Here is a 22,615-nt window from a genome sequence, read left to right on the forward strand (position 1 = left end):
TAGTTTTAAAACTAACCCTTGTGTGAATGGCCTGTTGGTATGCTCCATTCAAATATACTAAATAAACATACCATGACCCTTTGAGCAGGTCAGTTTCAGTCTGATTACAAACTCTTGTGCCAACACAGGAATGACGGTAACCATCAAACCACCAAAGTGCTCTCTAACGACCTACGTGGGAAAATAATTGCTAATGTTTGGTGAAATGCCCAGAAATCTAAACCGATGTAAATAGGACTCAGGCTTCCTCTTGTCTGTATATGGGAGAATGAGTCATGCCACCATGTATGGCTGCCAACATTACAATTGTGAAAATTAGTGGTATAAATGAGACCGCGTCTAATAAAACCACTTACCTGCTAGGTAACCTATACTATATCATTGACAAGGCCCTTTCATGCAGAATGACCAATCCCTCCACAAGTGTAAACATCCCAAACACATGTAGTTAGTTTTGGCAATGATCAGAACAAGTTCTTCATTCTGAAACTGTGAGTGGTTTTATTGGGATATTCTGCCTAAGTACATCTCTTTGATGACAGCACATTAAAGTGCTTATATTATTTAAATACATTTTATTGCTCAAACGTGTAGGTATCTGTTCATCTTATATAACATACTTCCATCATAGATAAACATGATATATGTCTGAACTCTTAAAATGCATACTGGAATTGAAGGGAGTTTGTTGCTTTTTCTTTTCAGCAATTTCAGCTGTTTTCCTGCATGATAAAATTATATACAGTTGATGCAACTTGAGAGGCAATTCTTTAGTTCTTGATTGAGATAACAAGCTGTGTTAAAGCATGAAAATGTCCTAGGATCTGAAAACATCCTGTGTGAAAATCCATCATCTAATCTGATCCTCTGTAATCTGATCATGGCAACAAATCCTCAGTGATATTTCTGTTAATTCAGAGCAGCCTCTGCACTAAGATCTCTTTTATGGTGTTTGGATTTCCTCAACAGTATTCTGACTTATGAACTCTAAGTATAGATTTTTTTCAACACTACGCAGAGATCTGATCACATCACAGTGCACTTTTTAACAGGATGCATTCATTTAACTGCCAGGCATATAATATATAGGATGTTTCATGTTTCAGACTCAGGTCTAAGAGACGTAGCATTCAGTGACATATCTGCTTGCAAATAAAGTTAGGAAACTCGAAGAAAATAACTAATCTAAAGGTTCAGAACTTGTGTAGAATGAATATTATGTTTTAAATATCTGTTTTTTTTTTTCTAAAATAAACTGCTTTCTCCTAGAAATATCGAAGTACTTTCTTTGCACAGCTGATAAAAGACATGTGTTGGAAGCATCCTTTTTCTCTGGAAACCTGTGTACTTCCCTGCAATTTTGAATATCTTACTAAAGTACACATACATTACTCACCAGGAATCTTCTTCACACACACACACACACACACACACACACACACACACACACACACACACACACACACACACACACAGTATATATATATATATATATATATATATATATATATATTTAAAAATTTGTATGTTCATGATTCTTTTGGAAATTTCTTATCAAAATTTTCTTTACCTCTGTTGTTTTCAAACTATAAATTAGAGGGTTGAACATTGGAGGTAGGAGGCTATACAACATGATAATGGATATTTGCAAATCAGCATAAAAACTGATACCAATATTGGCAGACAAATAAGTAAAACACCTAGGAATGAAGAAGAGGGAGATTATGATGAGCTGAGAGCTACAGGTGGAGAGAGTCTTCAGCCGACCCCGAGTGCTTCAGATTTGCAGAACTGTAACAATAATGCAGCCATAAGAAAACACAATGATGGCAAGAGATCCCAGCAGTATTACCATGGCAAAAACAAATGCTGGAAAACTATATGGAGCCCTGTCAGTGCATGCGAGTCTCGTAACAGATATATGATCACAGTAGCAGTGTAAAATAGTGTTGGATCCACAGTAAGGGAGGGGGAAAGCTCGAATAACCATCCTTAGAATGCTAGTATGAGCCACTATCCAAGCCACTATCCAAGCCACTAGGCTCAGAATTAATACATTTCTGTTTGTCATAATACTGTGGTACCGAAGTGGGTAACAAACCACTACATATCGCTCTATAGCCATTAGTGCCAGTATGTATGAATCGAATATTCCCAGCTTGAAACCAATACTTGGCAATTATCTTTGGTAATGTGGTTGTACTGAATAGAACATCAGATATAACAAGATTTACAAAAATATAATACATAGGTTTATGGAGAGTTTTTTCTGTTGAAAACAAAATAACAAATATTCCATTCCCTATCAAGGTGCACATATAAACAAAGAACATAACTACAGAAACAAGGCCATAGTAGTTAGGGTGAAGTCCAGGAAAACCAACAATTAAAAAATCCTTCACAAAAGTCATGTTTTCCTCCAACATCATGGGTTGATGTCTTTAAAGTAAAAAATGCAACTTCAGGTCTACAGGATCAAAAGTAGAGCAACACAATGGAATTTAGTGCATACTGTATTAAAACATGGCCTGTTGTTACTTAGAGTTCATTATGTTACTTTCTTAATTCAAAATAGATCATAGTAATGACAAATTACTTGTCATTGACATAAAAATGTTCAGACAGTATATGCTCCCTCTTTACCTAGATCACTCCTTAGCAATGGTGGAATGAACTGGCATAGTGGAATGGTGGAATGAACTGCTGGGTTTATGGTGTCTCACAGTTCATTTAAATTGGTCACATTATCTCATATGACCAAGAAGGGAAAATAAAAACAATTTTGCACAACATCTCCAGAAACGTATATAAGAAGCAACATTTATTTGTTAAAATCTCTGGCTGAGAAATGTCACTTTGTGTTTTTACAAATATTATCCATATCCTTATAGATCAGCCACACTATTTTTTAACATAGCAGCTAACTGAACACTAAAACTGAGAGTTCTTGCACTTTCAGTGCCAAGTTGTCAACTCCCAAATATGTTGCTTGAAAGATAAGCTTTTTTTTTTTTTTTACCAAACACCATAGTTCTTCTTCTTCTCTACCATAAAATACCATAAAATATAGGAATGTGTAACAATTAATCTTCCTCTTTTAGTTATCATACAAAGACTTTGCAAGTTGTTTTAAACAAGCTTTCAACAAACTTCCAACAATCTTTTATATTTGGAATTAATTTTAGTTTTGATTCGCCATATCATATTCCATACCTGCTGAGTCAATAGCACACTGAAATCTACAAGCAACACACTGGATCAATAAAAGGCCCTAGTGCATGGTAATGTTAGATGCTCATTCAGTTATTACATAGTGTATTTACTTGCTAAACGGCTTTTCTAAAATTTCTAGATTTGCATTTGCTAAATGCAAATTTAGACATATTGAATTCTCATGAGTTCTGCAGTGACATATACTGAGACACTGGAATGTTCTTGACTCAGTTTAATGCTTTGTGTGGACTCCTTTCTAAAGATATTTTAAATCTGATTTTTTCAATTTATCTACAGTTGAGTTTGTTTTTAAGACTTGTTCTCAGTGAGATAAACCTTTCTGTAGTTTATCTCAGATAGTCTGCAGCCATTCTCCAGTGACTTCTATTGCAGCAGTGACATTTTGGTGCAGGGAATTGAACTTGATGCACTCAGAGTTCATTTACCCAGTGCATGCTATATGACCAAAATACATTACACCTACACCTTGTGACATCGCATTCAAAATCCATATGCATTAATATGGAGTTTGTCTCACTTTTGCATCTATAACAGGTTCCATTCTTCTGAAAAAGTTTTCCACAAGATTTAGGACTCTAAATCGACTCATAAATTGCCATGTCACAATTTTTGTCCATTCATCCAGAAGAGCATTTGTGAGGTTACACACCAATGTTGATTGAGATGTCCTTGCTCACAGTCTCCATTCTTGTTCATCCCAAACATGTTTGATGTGGTCGATGTCAGGGTTCTGTGTGGGCCAGTCAAGTTATTCCACACTAAACTCACCCGACCATGCCTTTATGGACCTTGCTTTGTGCACTGGGGCAAAGTCATTCTAGAACTGAAAAGGGCCTTCCCCATATAATTCCTACAAAGTTGGAAGCATACAGTTATCCAAAATGTCTTGGTATGCTGAAGCATCAAGGTTTCCCTTCACTGGAACTAAGGTGCCTTGGCCAACTTTTGAAAAACATCCCTATAGCTTTATTCCTCCTCCACCAAACTTTACAGTTGGCACAATGCAATCAGGCAGGTAACATTCTCATGGCATTCGCTAAACCCGGACTCATCCATCAAACTACCAGATAGAGAATCATGATTCATCACTCCACAGAATACAGTTCTTCTGCTCCAGAGTTCAGTGGCCAAATGCTTTATACAACTCCATCTGATGCTTGGCATTGTACTAGTGATGTAAGGCTTGCATTCAGCTTTTCATGGAAACCTATACCATGAAGCTCCTGTTCTTCTGCTGATGTTAATACCAGAGGAGGTTTGGAACTCTGCATATATTGAGTCAGTGGAATGTTGGTGACTTGTGCCTCAGACCTTGCTCTGTAACTTTATGTGGCCTGCATTTCATGGCTGAGTTGCCCAGGTTCCAAAAAGCTGCAAAATTTTAAATAATACAACTTTCAGTTGATTATGGAATATCTAAGAGGGAAGAAATTTCACAAAGTGGCTTGTAACGGTAGTATCCTGTTACAGTACCATGGTCAAATTTAGTGAGCTCTTTAGATTGACCCATTCTTTCACAAATGTTTGTAAAGACTACGTGGCTAGCTGTTTTATTTTATACTACTGTTGCAATGAGCTTGAATGAAACACCTGACTTTAATGATACAGTGTATTTCTGAGTTCAGATAATATTACTTGGATTGTGACAGGTGTGGATTGAGCTAAGATACCTATTAGCAGGGTATTGTTTATTTTAGGCAATGACCTTGCTGGTGGAGAGATATTTACACTGCCAGACATTGTAAATGAACACACTGAATTCTGCTTATGCTCCCATTGAAGAATTACTCTGTTTCCTGTTTGTAGAGGTCTCACATTTATCATTAGCTCAAGAACACTGATTATATAGCCAACTGGGGATTAGAAAGACACTTCAGCATGTCTTAAAAATTGTGGCCTTCCATTAAGTCTGATTTGTGTTGCACCTGTCAGCTTGTTGGAAAGGCAAACTAGGTCATTCCTTCTGCTCCTCTTTGTTCCATAGTTGCAATAAGAGAACTGTTTGAAAATCTTTGTGTTCCCATAGGAACTAAGGATACCTTGTCCAAAGCTGTACTATACTGACTCTTATGTGATCTGCCCCAAGGCTTCCTGAAGCCACTCAAATTCCTTGAAATCAAAATCAGCAACTAAGCCTCTCATCAAATTTTGTACTCTGTTTGGGCTGACCAAACAAATTCAGTCTAATTCAGTCTGATCCAGGTTCGAATTTTATGTACAGACTTTTCTCTCAACACATCAGCTCTGTGTTGGCATACAATGACTTTGCAATTTGCACTGAGAAAGATCCAGGAAAGAACAGTAGGAAGCTTCACAGGAGAAGAATATTCCTTGAGAACCTGGGAAAATATCTTGATATCCCCTATACATAGAGGAGACAGAACCTTCCCTATCCTTTGCGACCGTTGTGAGCGCATTTGAGATGGAAGAATCTAGGCCTACTCTGCTGAGGGCACAGCAAAGGGAAACAAATGAAAGAGGTGGCAAACCTGCCCTTATAAGAAAGACACTAAGACTATTACAAACTAACTACAAATGTTTCATATATATATATATATATATATATATATATATATATATATATATATATATATATATCAAATGTAAAAATGTAGTGTAAAAAGTCCCAAAGACAGACCTAGACAGACCCCAGCATGTTAACTGCAATTTTATAAGGATCTGAAAAGTTATGGTATTATATTTCTACATCCAAATTAACCCATATAATTCTCTAAAATGAGTGTTTTAATGAAGAAGTATGTCCAATGTTAAGGTAAACAAGATCATTATTAATCAGTTTACTAGTCAGCTTGACACTCTTATGAGTCAACTCCACATCAGTGGAAACCCACTCATTCTCCATGGTGACTCCAACATTACACCAGACAAACCAGTCATCAGACAAACCAGTCATCTTGCTTCCTTCATATTATTCTTATTTGACCTCACCTGCAACCAGTTTCCACCGACTTACGTAATAGGCAACATTCTGGACATTCAGCTGGACCACTCCAGTACTGGACATCACAGTCACCCTCCCCCACCTCTCAAAACATCACTTTCATCTGTCTCTCCTGACTCTCCATGTTGACACCTCTACTACTTGTTCTTCCTCCTTCTGCTGCAACCTGTGCTCCATTCCTCCCTCTACCCTTTTGCTTCTACTGTCTTGATTACCCTTCCTCATGCTGGATCTTTTTCTTCTCTCTCCCTGGATACAGCTACTAAAACTTTCCTCTCCCCACTCTCCTCATCAGTTAACATGCTGTGCCCTCTCTCAGAAGTAATGCACTGTAACAGGGGAGAACTGTAAACTGCTGAGCAATGGTAGGGGAAAATTCTCACCTAGATTCAGACCTCCACTCATACCAATCCTTCCAACTTCTCACTGGAAGTAATATCTGCAAAATCATTCTTCTGCAGAGCTCTTCACTATTTCGCTATTTTCTCATTTCTCCTCAAACCGCCCCCTTCCCCTTCTCCCTCCTCTCTTACTTCAGAGGATTTCATCAACTTCTTTGAAGAGAAGGTTACAAGTCTTCTTTGGGTATGTTTGCTGTACACATGAAAAAGGGGGCTTTCACACATGAAAATAGTTTTCCTTTTAAGAACAGTTTAATGCTGCTTGTTATGTCAGCAATCCAGGAACCTGGTGCTGGACACTAGCAATGAGGGATTCTGTCAAGTAGATGAAGTTTGCTTTCCAGGCCTGGCTAGGCTTGGATAACTCCTGATTCAGCTGAAGGGTACTGGACAGCAAAGGTTTGTTGCTTTTGGATGCTTGGAAATTTAGAGAGGCCATGGAGAATGACTTTTTGGTGGCTTCAAAGAGGTTCTAGAAAACACTTTGACAACTTAGAAGGAGAAGGAGGGACATCATCCAAGCCATGCTCAACAATGGTGAAGCTCTGAATTTGACAGAGAATATTGTTGGGCATTATAAGGAACACTCTGAGAAATTTCTTAAGAAACATGCATCCTATGCAGGAGTTAGAACAAGAGGCTACTGTGAGAGAGGAGTCATATTCCATTTCCCTGACACTAAGATAATAGGAAAGCTCTACAGTGGCAAAGCAGCAGGGGCAGATGACCTTGGCCTGAAATTGATGAAAGTCCTGGATATTGGGAGACTGTCTTGTATGACATGCACTTCCAATATCTCATTGACCTCAGAAACTGCATGGTGATCCCAGTTTTGAAGAATGTAGTCCATAAAATCTGTGCAAACTATAGAGATATCACATTTCTCTCTCGAATAGTCTGTGAAAGGACATTTCATCTGATTTATTAGCCTCAGATTCATGAGAAAAAATGCAGATTCTATCCTGACTGTGGAACAGTGGCCAGCTCTTTATCCTATCCCAAGTAGTTTAGGATGCATGAGAGTTTGTTACTCCAGTATACACGTTTTGTGGATCCTGGAACATCTGGGGATTCCACAGGAGCTGCTGTAGGAGGTGGCTGAGGACTGAGACACTTGGGATTCTTTGATTATCTTGCAGCCACTGCAGCCATGAAATGGACTGAATAAGAAGAATAAGAACTGAATAATAATAATAAGATGATGATGATTATGATGATAGACTAAGGGCCTAGTGATCATTTCCTTGTGCATTTAAAGAAATAAACATCGAAAACATAATGTTAGTAGTTTGCAATCTGAATAAACAAGCAAAACCTTTATTTTTCATTTTATTTGACATTAGCTTGCTACAGTGACGTTCAGTAATGAAAACTGTTGACCATTAAATGACTTCAGAAAGGGGCATGTTTTCAGCTGGTATCACGATCAATTTCTGAACCCTGAGCCTCAAGATGAGAAAAGATGAGAGAAGGAAGATTGCACACATTGTAGTGTCACTCTGACTGGCTGGTGCTAATTTTACATTTAATACTACTAGCCAACAATGAAGATAATGTTGAGCACTTTTACTTACCATAATAGGTGAAACCTATTATATTTTCTGTAATAGCAACAAAACGTAACCACTGGTATATTTTATTATACTCAGCATGCCTAACAAGCTTTCTAGTTTAAAGATAAGATAACTAACAATAGAAACAACACTTTTTAAGTTGTATTTTCAACATTTTATAGTACAATATTTTGACAATTTCTCTTGGGTATTGTATATGCAACTTTGAGTAATAATAAGGCAATTACATTCAATTTTTATATGTAGAAGTTCCTTGAGACTGCAACTTAATCTTGTTTGCCTATCTGAGATTCAATACTAACTGTGTTCCTTTGAAACCCTAAAAACTGGGAATAAACTTATTATTTTGAGTTGTATTTGCTTTTAATTGTTAGAGTGTACAGAAACAGTGTACAGAAAACATTTTGTTTTTACACTTTTTACAGAAACATTTTCTTTTCTGTTTGAAGGTTCTTTCAGTATTGACCATGCAAAAATCACAATACTAAGAGGAAGAGAACTTAACCAAGATTTTGATGTCAGATGTTAGAAAATTTCCACACGCACAAAATTTATGTTCATTGCAATTGTGTCCCAAAACCTTTTTTTTTAGTATAAAGGTTTCAGTTGATGATTGGTCCTAATCTTTCTTAATTTCATCATGAAAATATCTCGTATTAGCTTGGTTTGAAAGCAGAATATCACTGGATTGACAAGAGGAGGGAACAGACTATACCACATACATATCATAATGCGAGCACTAATGTTCATTTGAACCTTTATGTCAGTAATATAAGAGGTACACCGGGGCACATAGTAAATGCATATAGTAAGAAGCTGAAGGCTACATGTGGAGAATGTTTTGTATATTGTTTGTACATTGGATATTTTTAAAACAGTTATGATGATTGCTGTGTAGGAAAATATGATGAAAGTGAGGGGACCCATCAGCACTGTGATAGCCACACAAAAGAAAAGCAGCTTTGCATGCTTAGCATCGGTACAGGCTAGCTTACTCATGGAATTATGATCACAAAAACACTGTGCAATTACATTGGAGTCACAGTAGTGCTCAGCTATGGTTTGTATAACTATAGCTGCTAAGTATTGTCTTGCCTTTGTTTGTTCAACAGTATTTGTCGTCTTTTAGAAGTCTTAGACATACAAAATTCTCAAAGCCAACCTCACAATACCCAACAAAAGATGAATCACATAAGCATCAGTTTATATATGGTTTTCCATTACACCTGAGTCCAGCTAGTTGATGTAATCTTAATATATGCTAATACAGCAATACTTGATGTCATATGATCTGATGTTTTTTTTGTTTGTTTTGATTTTGTGGCTTGCCCTCATTTAAAATCAAGCATAGCAATAGTTTTTTTTCTTAAAGGACACTAAAGCATACATATCCAGCTATCTCCATGTTTTGGGGTGTCTGAAGTCACACTTGTGAAGACATATTAATACATCTTTTGGCTTGTCTTAAAAAATGAATACTTGTCATTAAGGCATGTCGATAGACACACCTCTTAAGATGTCTTGTTTATAATAACCTCCCAAGATGTCTCAAAATCAAGTATGCATATCATTTAAATATTTATATAATATTCCTTCAAAGCATATACAATATAGCATTGATCAGAACAAGTTCTTCATACTGAACCTGTGGGTGGCTTGTTGGCATTTACTGCCTAAAAACATCTCTTTTGTGATAGAACATGGAAAGTTACATTTTGTTGCTCAAATATATAGCATATTTCTCCATAAATAAACATGATATGTGACTGAACTCTCCAAATACATACTGGAATTGAAGGTTATTTGTTGCTTTTTAATTTCAGAAATATTTTTAGCTGTTTTCCTGAAGGATAAAATGATATACAGTTGATTCAACTTCGCAGGCAATTGTTTAATTTTTGATTGAGATTAAATAGCTGTTTTAAAGCATGAAAATGTCCTATGATCTGAACAAATCCTGAACATAAATAGTCTAATCTGATTCCCTGTAATCTAATTATGGTAATAAAATCACAGTGATATTCCAGTTCATTTCAGCACAGCCTCTGCACTGAGCGCTCTTTTATGGCCTTTGGACTTCTTCCACAGTACTCAAGCTTATGAAATGTAAGCATAGATTTTTTAACTCTACACTGTGATCTGATCATATCACAGAGCACTTTTTAACAGGATGCATCAATTTAACTGCAATGCATATTATATATAGGATGTTTCATGTTTTTGACAGAGGTCTTTCTTCAGCTGTCCACGCGAAGTGCTTCTAAATGAGATTCCTAACTACATTTTATATTAATGGATGCATCATTCAATGACATATCTGTTTGCAAAAATTAGGAAACTCAAAGAAAAATAACTAACTGAAAGGTTCAGAACTTGTCCAGTATGAATATTATATTTTAAATATCTTTAAAAAAAACTGCTTTATCCTAGAAATATAGAAATACTTTCTTTGCACAGCTGATAAAAGACATCTGTCTGAAGCATCCTGTTTCTCTGGAAACCTGTGTACGTCGCTGCAGTTTTTAATATCTACTCCCCTTACTACAGTACACAGCAGTTACTCACATGGAATTTTCACACACACACACACACACACACACACACACACACACACACACAATATATATATATATATATATATATATATATATATATATATATATATATATATATATATATATTTAAAGATTTGTATGTTCATGATTCTTTTGGAAATTTCTTAGCAAAATTCTTTAACTCTGTTGTTCTCAAACTATAAATTATAGGATTGAACATAGGAGGTAGGAGGCTTACAAAAATATAATACATAAGTTTATGGAAGGTTTTTTTCTGTTGCAAACAAAAGAACAAATATTCCATTCTGCATATTTTCAGTCAGCAGAATGCTGGTGACTTGTGCCTCAGACCTTGCTCTGTAACTTTATGTGTTCTGCCATTTCATGGATGAGTTCCCTGGTTCCCAAAAGCTTCCACTTTTCAATAATACCACTTTCAGTTAATTTTGGAATATCTAAGAGGGAAGAAATTTTACCAACTGGCTTGTAACGGTAGCATCTTGTTACAGTACCACGGTCAAATTTTGTGAGCTCTTTAGATTGACCCATTCTTTCAGAAATGTTTGTAAAGACTACGTGGCTAGGTGTTTTATTTTATACTACTGTTGCAATGAGCTTGAATGAAAAACACCTGAATTTAATGATTAAGATACTTTTGTCCATACAGTATGTTTCTGAGTGCAGATAATATTACTTGGATTGTGACAGGTGTGGATTGAGCTAAGATACCTTTTAACAGGGTATTGTTTATTTTAGGCAATGACCTTGCTGGTGGAGAAATGTTTACACTGCCAGACATTGTAAATGAACACACTGAATATTCTGCTCCCAATGAAGAATTACTCTGTTTCCTGCTTGTAGAGGTTTCTCATTTTATAATTAGCTCAAGAACACTGATTATATAGCCAACTAGGGATTAGACAGACACTTCAGCATGTCTTAAAACACATATTTTTGGCCTTCCAATAAGTCTGATTAAGTCTGATTTGTGTTGCATGTGTCTGCTTGTTGGAAAGGCAAACTAGGTCATTCCTTCTGCTCCTCTTTGTCCCATAGTTGCAATAAGAGAACTGTTTGAATGTCTTTGTGTTCCCATAGGAACTAAGGGTACCTTGTCCAAAGCTGTACTATACTGTTACGAATGGCCACCCTCCTGACGTCCCTGTTTCCATGTTTCCTTGTGTCTGTTTTCCTTTGGTTCCATTTTCTCCGTCCCTCTTTTGGTTTTCCACACCTGTCCCTCATTTTTGGTCTTGTTAAGTTAATGTATTTAAACCCTGTCTTGCTATCTGTGTGTTTGTGGTTCATTGCATGTGAATGAATGGATGTGAGTTTTGTACTCTTAGTCTTCATGGTATGCCTAGCCTTGGTGTTTGTTAGTCTCAGAGTTCTTCCTCATGTCTGTTATAGAGCCTGTTTTCCCTGTTTGTGTTCGTGTGTTTTTGTTGATCATGTATCCCCGTGCTCTCCATGTTGGCTCTATGACCCTGGACTGTAATACCAACTCTGATTTTGGATTTGCCCACAATAAATCTTGCTCTTCTCTGCACGTGTCCGCTTTCTTACCGCTCAACATTACAACAACATACAAAAGTAATAATAATGAATAGAAATGTACATCTTGCTGGATGACACATGCACTGACATATACAAACATCTGGTTGGTGTAATTATTTCTGTCTTGTCAAAACTACCACTTTAGAAAAGCTAAATGCATACAGCATACACTTACATTGTCATATATAAAATGGATGCTTAGGTTCTGCCCTGAATTTGTTAGATGAGATATAAATATAATTACATTTACTCAGGAATGATGCAGTAAAATCTCAAATTTGCCACAGCAGTTAAAAATGCCTTTAATATCATAAGGAAAGAAAAGGATATTTAACATTATAGAAACTTTCATAACTCAGAACATATAGTACTTACATGTACTTTTTGTTTCATATATTGAAGAAATGTTGATTTGGCAAAACTCCTGCTTAAGGTTTCTTTCACTTCTTTTGTCCGTATACAGTAAATAAGTGGATTAACTAAAGGAGGCAGCAGGCTGTACAAGAGAATAACTAGTATTTGCATGTCTGCACTGAAGCTGACTCCAATATATGGGACCAAATAATTAAAAAACCTGGGAAAAAAGAAAAGGACAATTATGATCAGCTGAGAGCTGCAGGTGGACAGAGTCTTCAGCCGCCCATGAGTGGATGAGATTCGAAGAACGGCCAAAATAATAGCACCATATGAGAACAAAATGAAAGGCAATGAGAAAAGCAACACAATCATAGCAAAAACAAATGCTGGAAAACCATAGGGGGTTCTGTCAGTGCATGCAAGTTTTGTGATAGATACATGATCACAGTAGCAATTGATAATTGTGTTAGCACTACAGTAAGGAAGAGGATATGCCCTAATTACCATCATTAAAACACAAGACCGTGCCAACAACCAGGCTGTGGCACATAAGATAAAGATGGTTGAGTCTTTCACAATATTCGTATACTGGAGGGGACTGCAGACTGCCACATATCTATCGAATGCCATTACTCCCAGCACAAGTCCATTAACTAAAGCAAAATAATGCACAAAATGCATTTGAATAAAGCAACCTAAAAATGAGATGCTTCCATCATTAAACCAATACCTTGCAATAATCTTTGGTAAAGTAGTGGTACTAAATAATACATCACACACAGAAAGATTCATAATTATAAAATACATGGGTTTTTGAAGACTCTTTTCTCTTGCAAGCAAGATTAGAAATAATCCATTCCCTGCCAAGATGCACACATAAACAAGAAACATAACTGCAGCTACAAGGCCATAGTAGTTAGAGTGAAGTCCAGGAAAACCTGCAATGATAAAATTCTTCACAGAGGTAATATTTCCTTCAGGCATGATGGTCAAGAGGGAAGAACAGTTGTTGAAGCCTGATGCACAGAAATAATTAATTTAAAATAAATTAGGGACTTGTATATATTTTATAAAAATGCATATTATTTCAATTTGACAACTTTTGCATTCATATAATATAGTTCATAAAACTGATTCCAAAAAGAAGAAATAAATGTTTCTATTTCACACACACAAAAATGTATTTCAATAAGGAAAATACCTCTGAACAGGAATAGCTCAAATCTAGACTAAAAAGGACTGTCATGAAACAGGAGTTTGCAAAGACTAGGCTTAATTTGTGTCCAGGAAACTAGGCCATTTTGTAAGCAAGGATTTTGATGGTAAAATGTACCTCACTCTAAATAAATAAATAAATAAACTTTGTTAATTAGGCAAATCACTTGAAATTTGAAAACAAATCACATCACATACCTCTCCAATCTAGTTCCTAACTGCAATGAACATGCTACAACACAAGTATTTCCAACAACAGAGCCATTGTCTATTGAGCTTCAAGTCTTCCTTTAGTGGTAGCGTGCGGTCTATATAACACCTCTTTATACCTATCAATGACGTACTCTGTTGAAATCGTAGCGTGATACATATTCATGCTTTTACTTCAGGGAGGAATAGAGGATTTTGGGCACAATGTAGAAGACTAATAAGATTGTACATACTGACTTTATTACAGATTAAGTGATTTAATTAAGTACAATACTTGTGCAAACTACAAATTATAGGCTTTAAAGATGCCCTGTAAGGCATTTTTCAGCATTTTGAATTGTTCTCTGATGTCTACATAGAAAGTATGTGCTTTTGGTCAGGGCAAAAAAATGCACAGATGTGATTTTACATGCCTATTTGCAACTCTGTGATTTGGATCTAGAATAATACATAATATGTATTTAAAATTTCTTAGGTGGGCTCATGTATGATAGATAAGCCCTGCTCTGATTGGCTGGTTTACAGCAAGGCATCGTGATGGCTCACACAGAATCAACAGATCAAAATCAATCGTTTGCTAACTGTGAAAAATGATCCATGGAAAGTTTAGACATTCAGCCATATGGTTGAGCCTCCTTCAGACAATATTATATAGATAGAAGAAAATATTCTATTGCATGTGTTGCTGGTGTCTGTCTCTTCAAGATAACTGTTTCCAGGTGAGGCAACCAGGCTGGCACTTAGAACAGTAATGCTGATGGTTTCTTATCTGTTGGCTTTGTGGGTCACTGTTCATGGGCAGTGTGAGTCAGGGGAGGTCATGGCATCAACTACCACCATCTGAGAATCATGCATGAGCTAACCCAGAACAGCTGGCCACTCTTCCAGGTGCTAAAACCAATGCATCAGTGCAATTTGCCTGCACCTTAGTTCCTCTCAAGGTTTCTTTCTCATACTTTCAGGGAGTTTTCCCTTGCCACTGTTGCCTTGGCATTCTCATTAGGGCCTTGACCTGGATTCTACATAAATATATCTATCATTACAGACTGCTGAAGACATTACAATATGTTTGGTCACTTCCTGTAATAACTGAAATCGATCCTATTATCTAGTCAGTAACCCTACCCCATCAAGCAGCAACACAGTGCTTTGCATCTAAGATTCTTTTAATCAAATGCATTACTAATTAGAAGAGGTAACCCTAGCACAGTGAAGTCATTTACTCCACCAATTTTGTATTATTTAAACTGTGTTGTAGCAGTCTTTGGTATTTATTTTAGCTGGGATTTTGAATGCTCATTTCATCCCAGTTCTAACTGGGTGTCACGATTAGTCTCTCCCAGGTTCCATGTTCCATGTTTTCCCTTTCGTGTGTATTTTAGTTCCATGCCATAGTTTAGTTTTCTGTCATTTGATTTTCCACACCTGTCCCTCGTTTAGTTCATGTATTTAAACCCTGCGTTGTGGTCTTGGCTGTTCATTGTTTATTTGTTTACATAGGCGTGTCTTTGAATCCGCGTGTTTATGTTTATTCGAATGGTTGCGTTTCTGTGTTTAGTGAATGTTATTGAAAGCCCGTATATGTATGTATTAAGTTTGTAATCCATGCCTTTGTGTTTATCCTAGCATTTGCGTTTCCTAGCCTTTGTTATAGCCTACTTCCCCTGTTTGCCTTCGTGTGTTTTGTTCATTTGATAATATATCCTCCAAATAGGCTCTGTGACCCTGGATCGTTATAACAACTCTGATTTTGGATTTGCCTACAATAAATCTCGCTCTTCTCCGCACATGCGTCTGCCTCCTCACCACTCACCATTACACTGGGCAGCTGTAAAAATTTCCAAGTCTTGAGAAGCAATTCCAGGCCAGGTCTAAGAAGGCTGATGTGTCTTATTGGATGAAAATTTGATTCAGTGCACTTATTTTGATTAGAAGATATTTTTTAAACTTAAAACATTTTTTTTTATTTTCATCTACAGTAACATTGAAATATTGATATATTAGCATATTGACATATTAGCACATTTAATAATCGAAATATTGAAAATATTTATGTGTAATGGAAATGTACACAAATGAAAACATATTACATGATTACATTATATTTACTGACTGGACAAAATCTTATATATTAACAGTCAGAACAATAATTGCATATTAAAAAAATAAAAATTCTAAAAAAAAATAAAAATACCTGCAAGTATATATCTTATGTCCACTGCAGTGGTGAACTGAAAGCATTTTATTTTCATCTTAATGGTGCTTTCAGTTGACTGAGCCTAATTTTTCTTATTTTCATTATTAAAGATTCTCTAATTTGTTTGGTTCGGAAACAGAATATTATTGGATTGACAAGAGGGGGAAACAGACTATACCACATGCTCACTATAATGCGAATATCGACATTCATTTGAACTGTTAAATCGGTAACATAAGCAGCACACCTGGGCAGATAGTAAAGGCATATGATAATAAGCTGGGGGCTACATGTGGAGAATGTTTTGTACATTGCTTGAACACTGGATATTTTTAAGACCGTTATGATGATTGCTGTGTAGGAGAATATGATGAATGTAAGGGGGCCCAACAGCACAATCATAGCCACCACAGTGGAAATTAATCTTATATTCCGAAAGTCAGTACAAGCTAGTCTGCTTATTGAATTTTGGTCACAGAAACACTGTGCTATAACATTTGAGGCACAGTAAGGCACTCCTATTGTCTGGAGAGTGATCATTGTCATCATTGGAATTGGAAATGCCCACATCACTCCACATGCGAGTCCTGCTGAATAGTTTGTAATAAGAGCAGGGTATCTGAGGGGGTTACATACAGCGATTAATCGATCAGTGGCCATTAACAGCAAAAGGAAAGAAGTGACCGTTCCAAGATAATGAATAAAAAACATTTGTACAAAGCAAGCTTGGAATGACAATTTTTCATCTCTAAGTAGGTATTTTGCAGTGATTTTAGGCATTGTGGTGGTTCCAAAAGCAAAGTCCACTGCAGCAAGATTACAGAAGATCAGGTAGCATGGTTTTTGAAGGCTCTTTTCATAAGACACAAATGCAATAATGAAAATGTTTCCCCCTACAAGTGTGAGATAAATGAAGAGGAGAAGGGTTCCAACTGCTGTGTAATATTCTGGAAGGAGTCCTGGAAACCCAAGGAGGAAGAATTCTGCAATAGTTGTGGAATTTGTAAAGTGGTCCATGACTTTCAAAATGTTCCAAAACCACCTGATAAAACACTCACTGCAATTTTAAAAGGGAAACGGAAGATTGTATCATGTTTTGATAATATAACTAATTATTACATTATTATAAAACATAGATATTACATAACCAATTAAACACAACTAAAGATTAAGTCAAATCGAAAAGCAAGTTCATATAATGCATATAAATCATATAATGCAATAGCAGAATTAATAATCTATTAAGGTTTGACTTCATGTAAAAAGCTAACTAGCCAACTGATTATAGCTAAAATATTTTTATTTTTTCTTTGTAAATACCACTTAAAACCCATTACATGTATTCCCCCATAATTAACATAAATTAGAAGTTATAGAAAGCAATGCTTCCTTGCCTCAGTGTATGCTAGAGAGTAGCTGTAAGTATGAAAGCTGTGGCCACACTAGTGGTACCCATATGAGAACAACTCTAAAGCGTCAGTTTATAAATGCACATCGAAGACAAGAAAGGCCAACTATGCTTGATGTACGATCTGACGTGTGTCTTTGTTCCCTGCCCTCCTGTTTAGTCAACTAAACAAAAAGTGGTGGTGTTCCCTCAGGGGCACTCAGGAAGCAAAAATATCAAATCTGTTCGTTTTCTAATACTTCTCTCAATAGCGATGACAAATAGTGAAAATGAGCTCAATATGGGCAGAAAAACAGCCAGCTGTGGAAAGCACTGAAGTAACCCTCCTCTTGTTGAATTTATACCAAAATAAACTGAGGCTAATTGAGGCCAAAAGAGAATGTATCACGACATTAAAGAATAATGCCTTATGTTTTCTACAATGATTCTGTAAAATTAGTAAATAAAATTGATTGTTGGAAATTTTGCATGTGTTAACACTATACTATGACCAAAATACATTTTTTGAGGTTACAGTGTCGCTGAAGCAGCGACAATATTGTCAGCATCTTGTTTGTTCTGGGATACCTTTGAATTTTGATATTTTTCTAACATAATAAATAATATACTAAACATTCTAAGTAATATAATAAACATTATATCATAACACCTGTACAAATTGCACTGTATATTTTTTTACACACACAAAAAATATTTTGTGTCAGATAATTGCACCACAGCCCAATTTCAACTTCATTATAGTACTTTCAGTGTCAAAACCAAAAATGCCGAATTCAACATACTAGGTATTGATTGATCCATTGCAACGTCTCTCTTTTGGTTGTGCTTATGTAATTATGGATTCCCTTCCTTTGTCTTGGCCTGGTTTGCATTTCTGTGTTCTTCATTTATTTAGATAATGTCTATTTGTGTTTCATCTGTGTTCAAGCAAAAGCTCCCATTGTTACTAATGTTAATCTATTAGTCTCCTTCATTCTTTGTTTTACTTCCATTTATTGTCACACGTATGAAACCTTGTTAGTGTTTTCTTGTTTGGCCTCCTTGTTTAGCTGTTATCCTGCAAACCATTATTCTCTTCTCTTTTGTGTTTTCTGTTTCTTATTAAACTCACTCCTTTTTATTCATTTCCTACTGTCATTTAGTCATGGCTTCATGTCATATATCGGACTCTGACTTTCTATACTTTCTCATATGAGGCGATTGATCGCACTCAAGCTAACCTACATTATACCCTTACATCAAACCTATGCAAACTAACGAAGAGAATGCTCAAGAATAGGCTGAACTATTTCCATAATGTAGGGGCTTCTGTCTCCATGTCAAAGCAGATTTAGAAGAGGTTGTACTTTGAATACTGCCCCATGCCTGTCTGGCCCAAGTCAATAAGGCAGCACTTGTACAGAATTGTTTTGATATTGAAAATGTTTATGATATGGAAAATAAGGATAACAAGTGAAAGGACATTTTATATGTTTATCTTATTCTTATTCATGCTATTTTCATTTACATTGATATATACCCCAAAAAACTATAAAATGCCACATCCTGAGTTTGTGAACTATGCATTTGTCATTACTGGTACAGCCAGCATAGCTAGGACCCAAATTGTGATATTTATTGGACAACAGATTTATTCATCATCAATCTTTGCGCCACTAAATATGTTTATATGAATCTGCCACATACGTCCACTGACGCCTGTCTCCAATGCTTCCACTGGCTTCTCATGCCAACTGATACAGAGAGTGTGACCTGCTTCACCCCTGCAGGGTGAGGTCAAAATAAATATATAACAAAGCCATCAGTAATTACTGACAATAAGAAATATTAGCCCTAATCTACTCATATTCACTTGCTGTTGATATATTTCATTAGTCCTGAAGTGTCCTGTGATACCAACTGTGAAGACACATATTATTAGCAGAACAATCATTTGTTAAAATTCAGGGTTTGACAAAAAAATCCTAAAATTTAGACATAAAATATAAAGAAATATATAATTGCTCACTGATGAAGCAAATTGTTAAATTTTCCTGGGCTCTCCACACAAAAACATTATTCATTTTGCCCATTATATTCAGGCTATAGAGACATTTTCAGTGACATACTGAATGCAAATAATGTGTTTTGATTCAAATGATATTGCGTTCCATTGTAAAGTGGAGACAGGCTGGGGAGTATGTGATGTGTAAACAGTTTCCTAGAATATTAATGTCTCTGAGTGTATTGGAAATCTGGCTTACCAGTGTGCGTCTTGCTCTTATACATGAAAACATCTTACAACTTCCAGAGTTCTTGCAATATGTTTACAGTTATGCATCCTTGAATCATCAGTGTATAGCAGATACATGCAGGTTTGGCTTTAGAAATTGAATTAACATTGTTCTGGCTAAATGTTTGGTTAAGGCTTTTTTCACTTCTTTGGTCCTTATACAGTAGATGAATGGATTGATCATGGGTGGCACCAGGCTGTATAGTAGAATAACTAGTATTTGTATGTCAGAACTGAACATTAGACCAGTGAAGGAGGCAAAATAATTAAAACACCTGGGTAGAAAGAAGAGGGCAGTTATGATGAGCTGGGAACTGCAGGTCGACAGAGTCTTTATCCGCCCTTGATTGGTTGAGATTAGAAGGTCAACCTTAACAATAGAGCCATAGGAAAACAAAATAAAAAACAAAGGTACAAGCAACACAAACATAGATGAAATTAAAGCTGCAAGGCCATAGGGCGTCCTGTCAGTGCAAGCAAGCCTTGTGATGGATACATGATCACAGTAGCAATGGATGATTGTGTTAGTACTACAGTAAGGAAGAGAATATGCTCTGATTACCATCACTAAGATACATGGCACTGCCAGCAACCAAGCTATGATACATAAAATAAAAACAGTGGAGTCTTTGACAATAATAGCATACCTGAGTGGATTGCAGACTGCTATGTATCTATCAAAGGCCATTATTCCTAGCACAAATGCAATAACTGAACCTGTATAGTGCACAAAATACATCTGAATAAAGTAACCTAAGAATGAGATGCTGCCATCATTGAACCAATACTTTGTTATAATCTTTGGTATGGTGGTAGTGCTAAATAGTACATCACACACAGAAAGATTTATGATGATATAATACATGGGTTTTTGAAGACTTTTTTCCCATGCAAATAATGTAAGAAATGTTCCATTCCCTACCAAGATGCACATATAAACAATGAACATGACAGCAGATACAAGGCCGTAGTAGTTATGGTGAAGTCCAGGAAAACCTACAATTGTAAAATTCTTCAGAGTGGTGATGTTTCCTTCAGGCATGGTCAGGTGGAGGCACTGATTTGCTGAGAACTGATGCAAAATATTAATAATAATAATAATAATAATAATAATAATAACTTAAACAAGCAATAATGTTTGTGAGAAGAAGAACATAGACTTATTGAAGTTTGGACATTTTATAAAGGAGATCTTAGATATTGCAAAGATTGCAATATATTGTTGGATATCGCAAATAGACAGTAGGTGTGTGTATTTTACAATTTAAATAAAAATATTGTATGAGGGGAAAAAAAAACCATTCCAAATAAACATTTGACAGGTGATTTTAAAATGTACACCCATTCAATTATAATCTTTGTCAGTAAAGCATATAACTTGGAGCTCTACCTTGCTTGTATAGTTCCAAGTTTTCAGAAACATGCTGCATATTAAAACTTTAAAGGAACAAAAGGTGCCATTTGTTGGGTAGTTTCAACTCATCTTTTAGGTGCAGTCTACCTTCTTCTGGAAGACACTGTCGGTAAAAGTGAAATCATCAGTTATACCTACTCTGGACCTCCCCTATTATCATGTGACACATTACTGTTTGTGAGAGTTTTCAAAGCTCAGCTTAGGGCTTTAATGTCATAATCACTCATACCCTGACCAGCTCAAGGACTGGATACAGGTTAGTAAGTGCTGCAGACATCACCCTTCATTGACCAGCCCAGTATATTAATCAGTGATTGTTTGGACAGGACAGGGTTATTCCTAGCACACAGTCTGGCAGGATATACAAGGATGTTTGTTCCTGCCAGATCAAAGTAAAATACCCAGGAAGGTGTATTTTTTTTTTTTTTTTTACTGACTACCAAGATAACCAGAATAATACTGAGGAAACACTAATTATAAGTAGCAGAGGTAATGAGTCCTTATATTCCACAGGTGAGCATAATTAGAATCTATGGCATTCAGTCTGTATTCTGTGGAGGATGACCTCTGGTTGTGAGAGACAAAAGAGTCTCAGCTGTTGGCATACTTGACAGAGAAGAGGCAGTTGGAGGCCTGGTGCAAGTAAAAAAAAAATCTATCTCTGAATGTCAGTAAGACAAAAGTGATGACTGTAGACATTAGCAGGACATTAGAAGTGCTTCACATCTCCCTGCACATAAGCAGTACTTACACACAGTCTCTCAAGATTCTTCAACATTTCCTTCTTAGTAAAAAAAGCTCAAAAGCATAATTAAGAGCATTCTGGCTTGTAGCATTACTGCTATGGCAACTGGTTCCTCTCAGACAAGAAACCACTGCATTGAATCATAAAGAATACTCCAGTGTTTGATTTGGTTGTCTTGCCATCAACATACTGAGCATCCAAGTGCAAGTCCACTAGACTCATGAATACTTTCTTCCCACAGGCAGTAAGACTCCTGAACAGATCTGCCAAAAAGGCATTTGCAATTTTCAAACTCCTACCTCAGATCTACTCTTTTTCCACTCATAAATTTGCACCTAGTCCCTTTACATCTAAGATGGATCTTTGCTCATTTTAATCTGTACACATTGCCTGTGCCTCTGACAATGGTTAATCTGTTAAATGATTAAATTATACCAACTATCAGCACTCACTGTATAATACATAAAAAATAGCAATGCACCATCCCACTACCTATTGCCTTTTGAAGAACCCT

At 36.2% G+C, this 22,615-nt stretch overlaps 3 protein-coding genes and 1 pseudogene across 3 annotated transcripts; all 4 read right to left on the reverse strand.

Moving 5' to 3' along the window:
• Positions 1 to 1,513: 1,513 nt before the first annotated feature.
• LOC113569254 lies at positions 1,514 to 2,429 on the reverse strand (annotated as a pseudogene).
• Positions 2,430 to 12,631: 10,202 nt separating this feature from the next.
• LOC118242561 (olfactory receptor 2AT4-like) lies at positions 12,632 to 13,624 on the reverse strand. The gene has a single exon (XM_035534337.1). It carries the CDS (start codon positions 13,622 to 13,624, stop codon positions 12,632 to 12,634), a length of 993 nt encoding a protein of 330 aa, XP_035390230.1.
• Positions 13,625 to 16,313: 2,689 nt separating this feature from the next.
• LOC113568786 (olfactory receptor 1500-like) lies at positions 16,314 to 17,279 on the reverse strand. Its single transcript, XM_026996943.2, has one exon. It carries the CDS (start codon positions 17,277 to 17,279, stop codon positions 16,314 to 16,316), a length of 966 nt encoding a protein of 321 aa, XP_026852744.2.
• Positions 17,280 to 20,000: 2,721 nt separating this feature from the next.
• On the reverse strand, positions 20,001 to 20,984 carry LOC118242562 (olfactory receptor 2AT4-like). The gene has a single exon (XM_035534338.1). The coding sequence runs from the start codon at positions 20,982 to 20,984 to the stop codon at positions 20,001 to 20,003; it is 984 nt and encodes a 327-aa protein (XP_035390231.1).
• Between the last annotated feature and the right edge of the window lie 1,631 nt (positions 20,985 to 22,615).

The sequence above is a fragment of the Electrophorus electricus genome, chromosome 15 (genome assembly GCF_013358815.1).
Source record: "Electrophorus electricus isolate fEleEle1 chromosome 15, fEleEle1.pri, whole genome shotgun sequence".
NCBI classification, from domain to species: Eukaryota; Metazoa; Chordata; class Actinopteri; order Gymnotiformes; family Gymnotidae; genus Electrophorus; species Electrophorus electricus.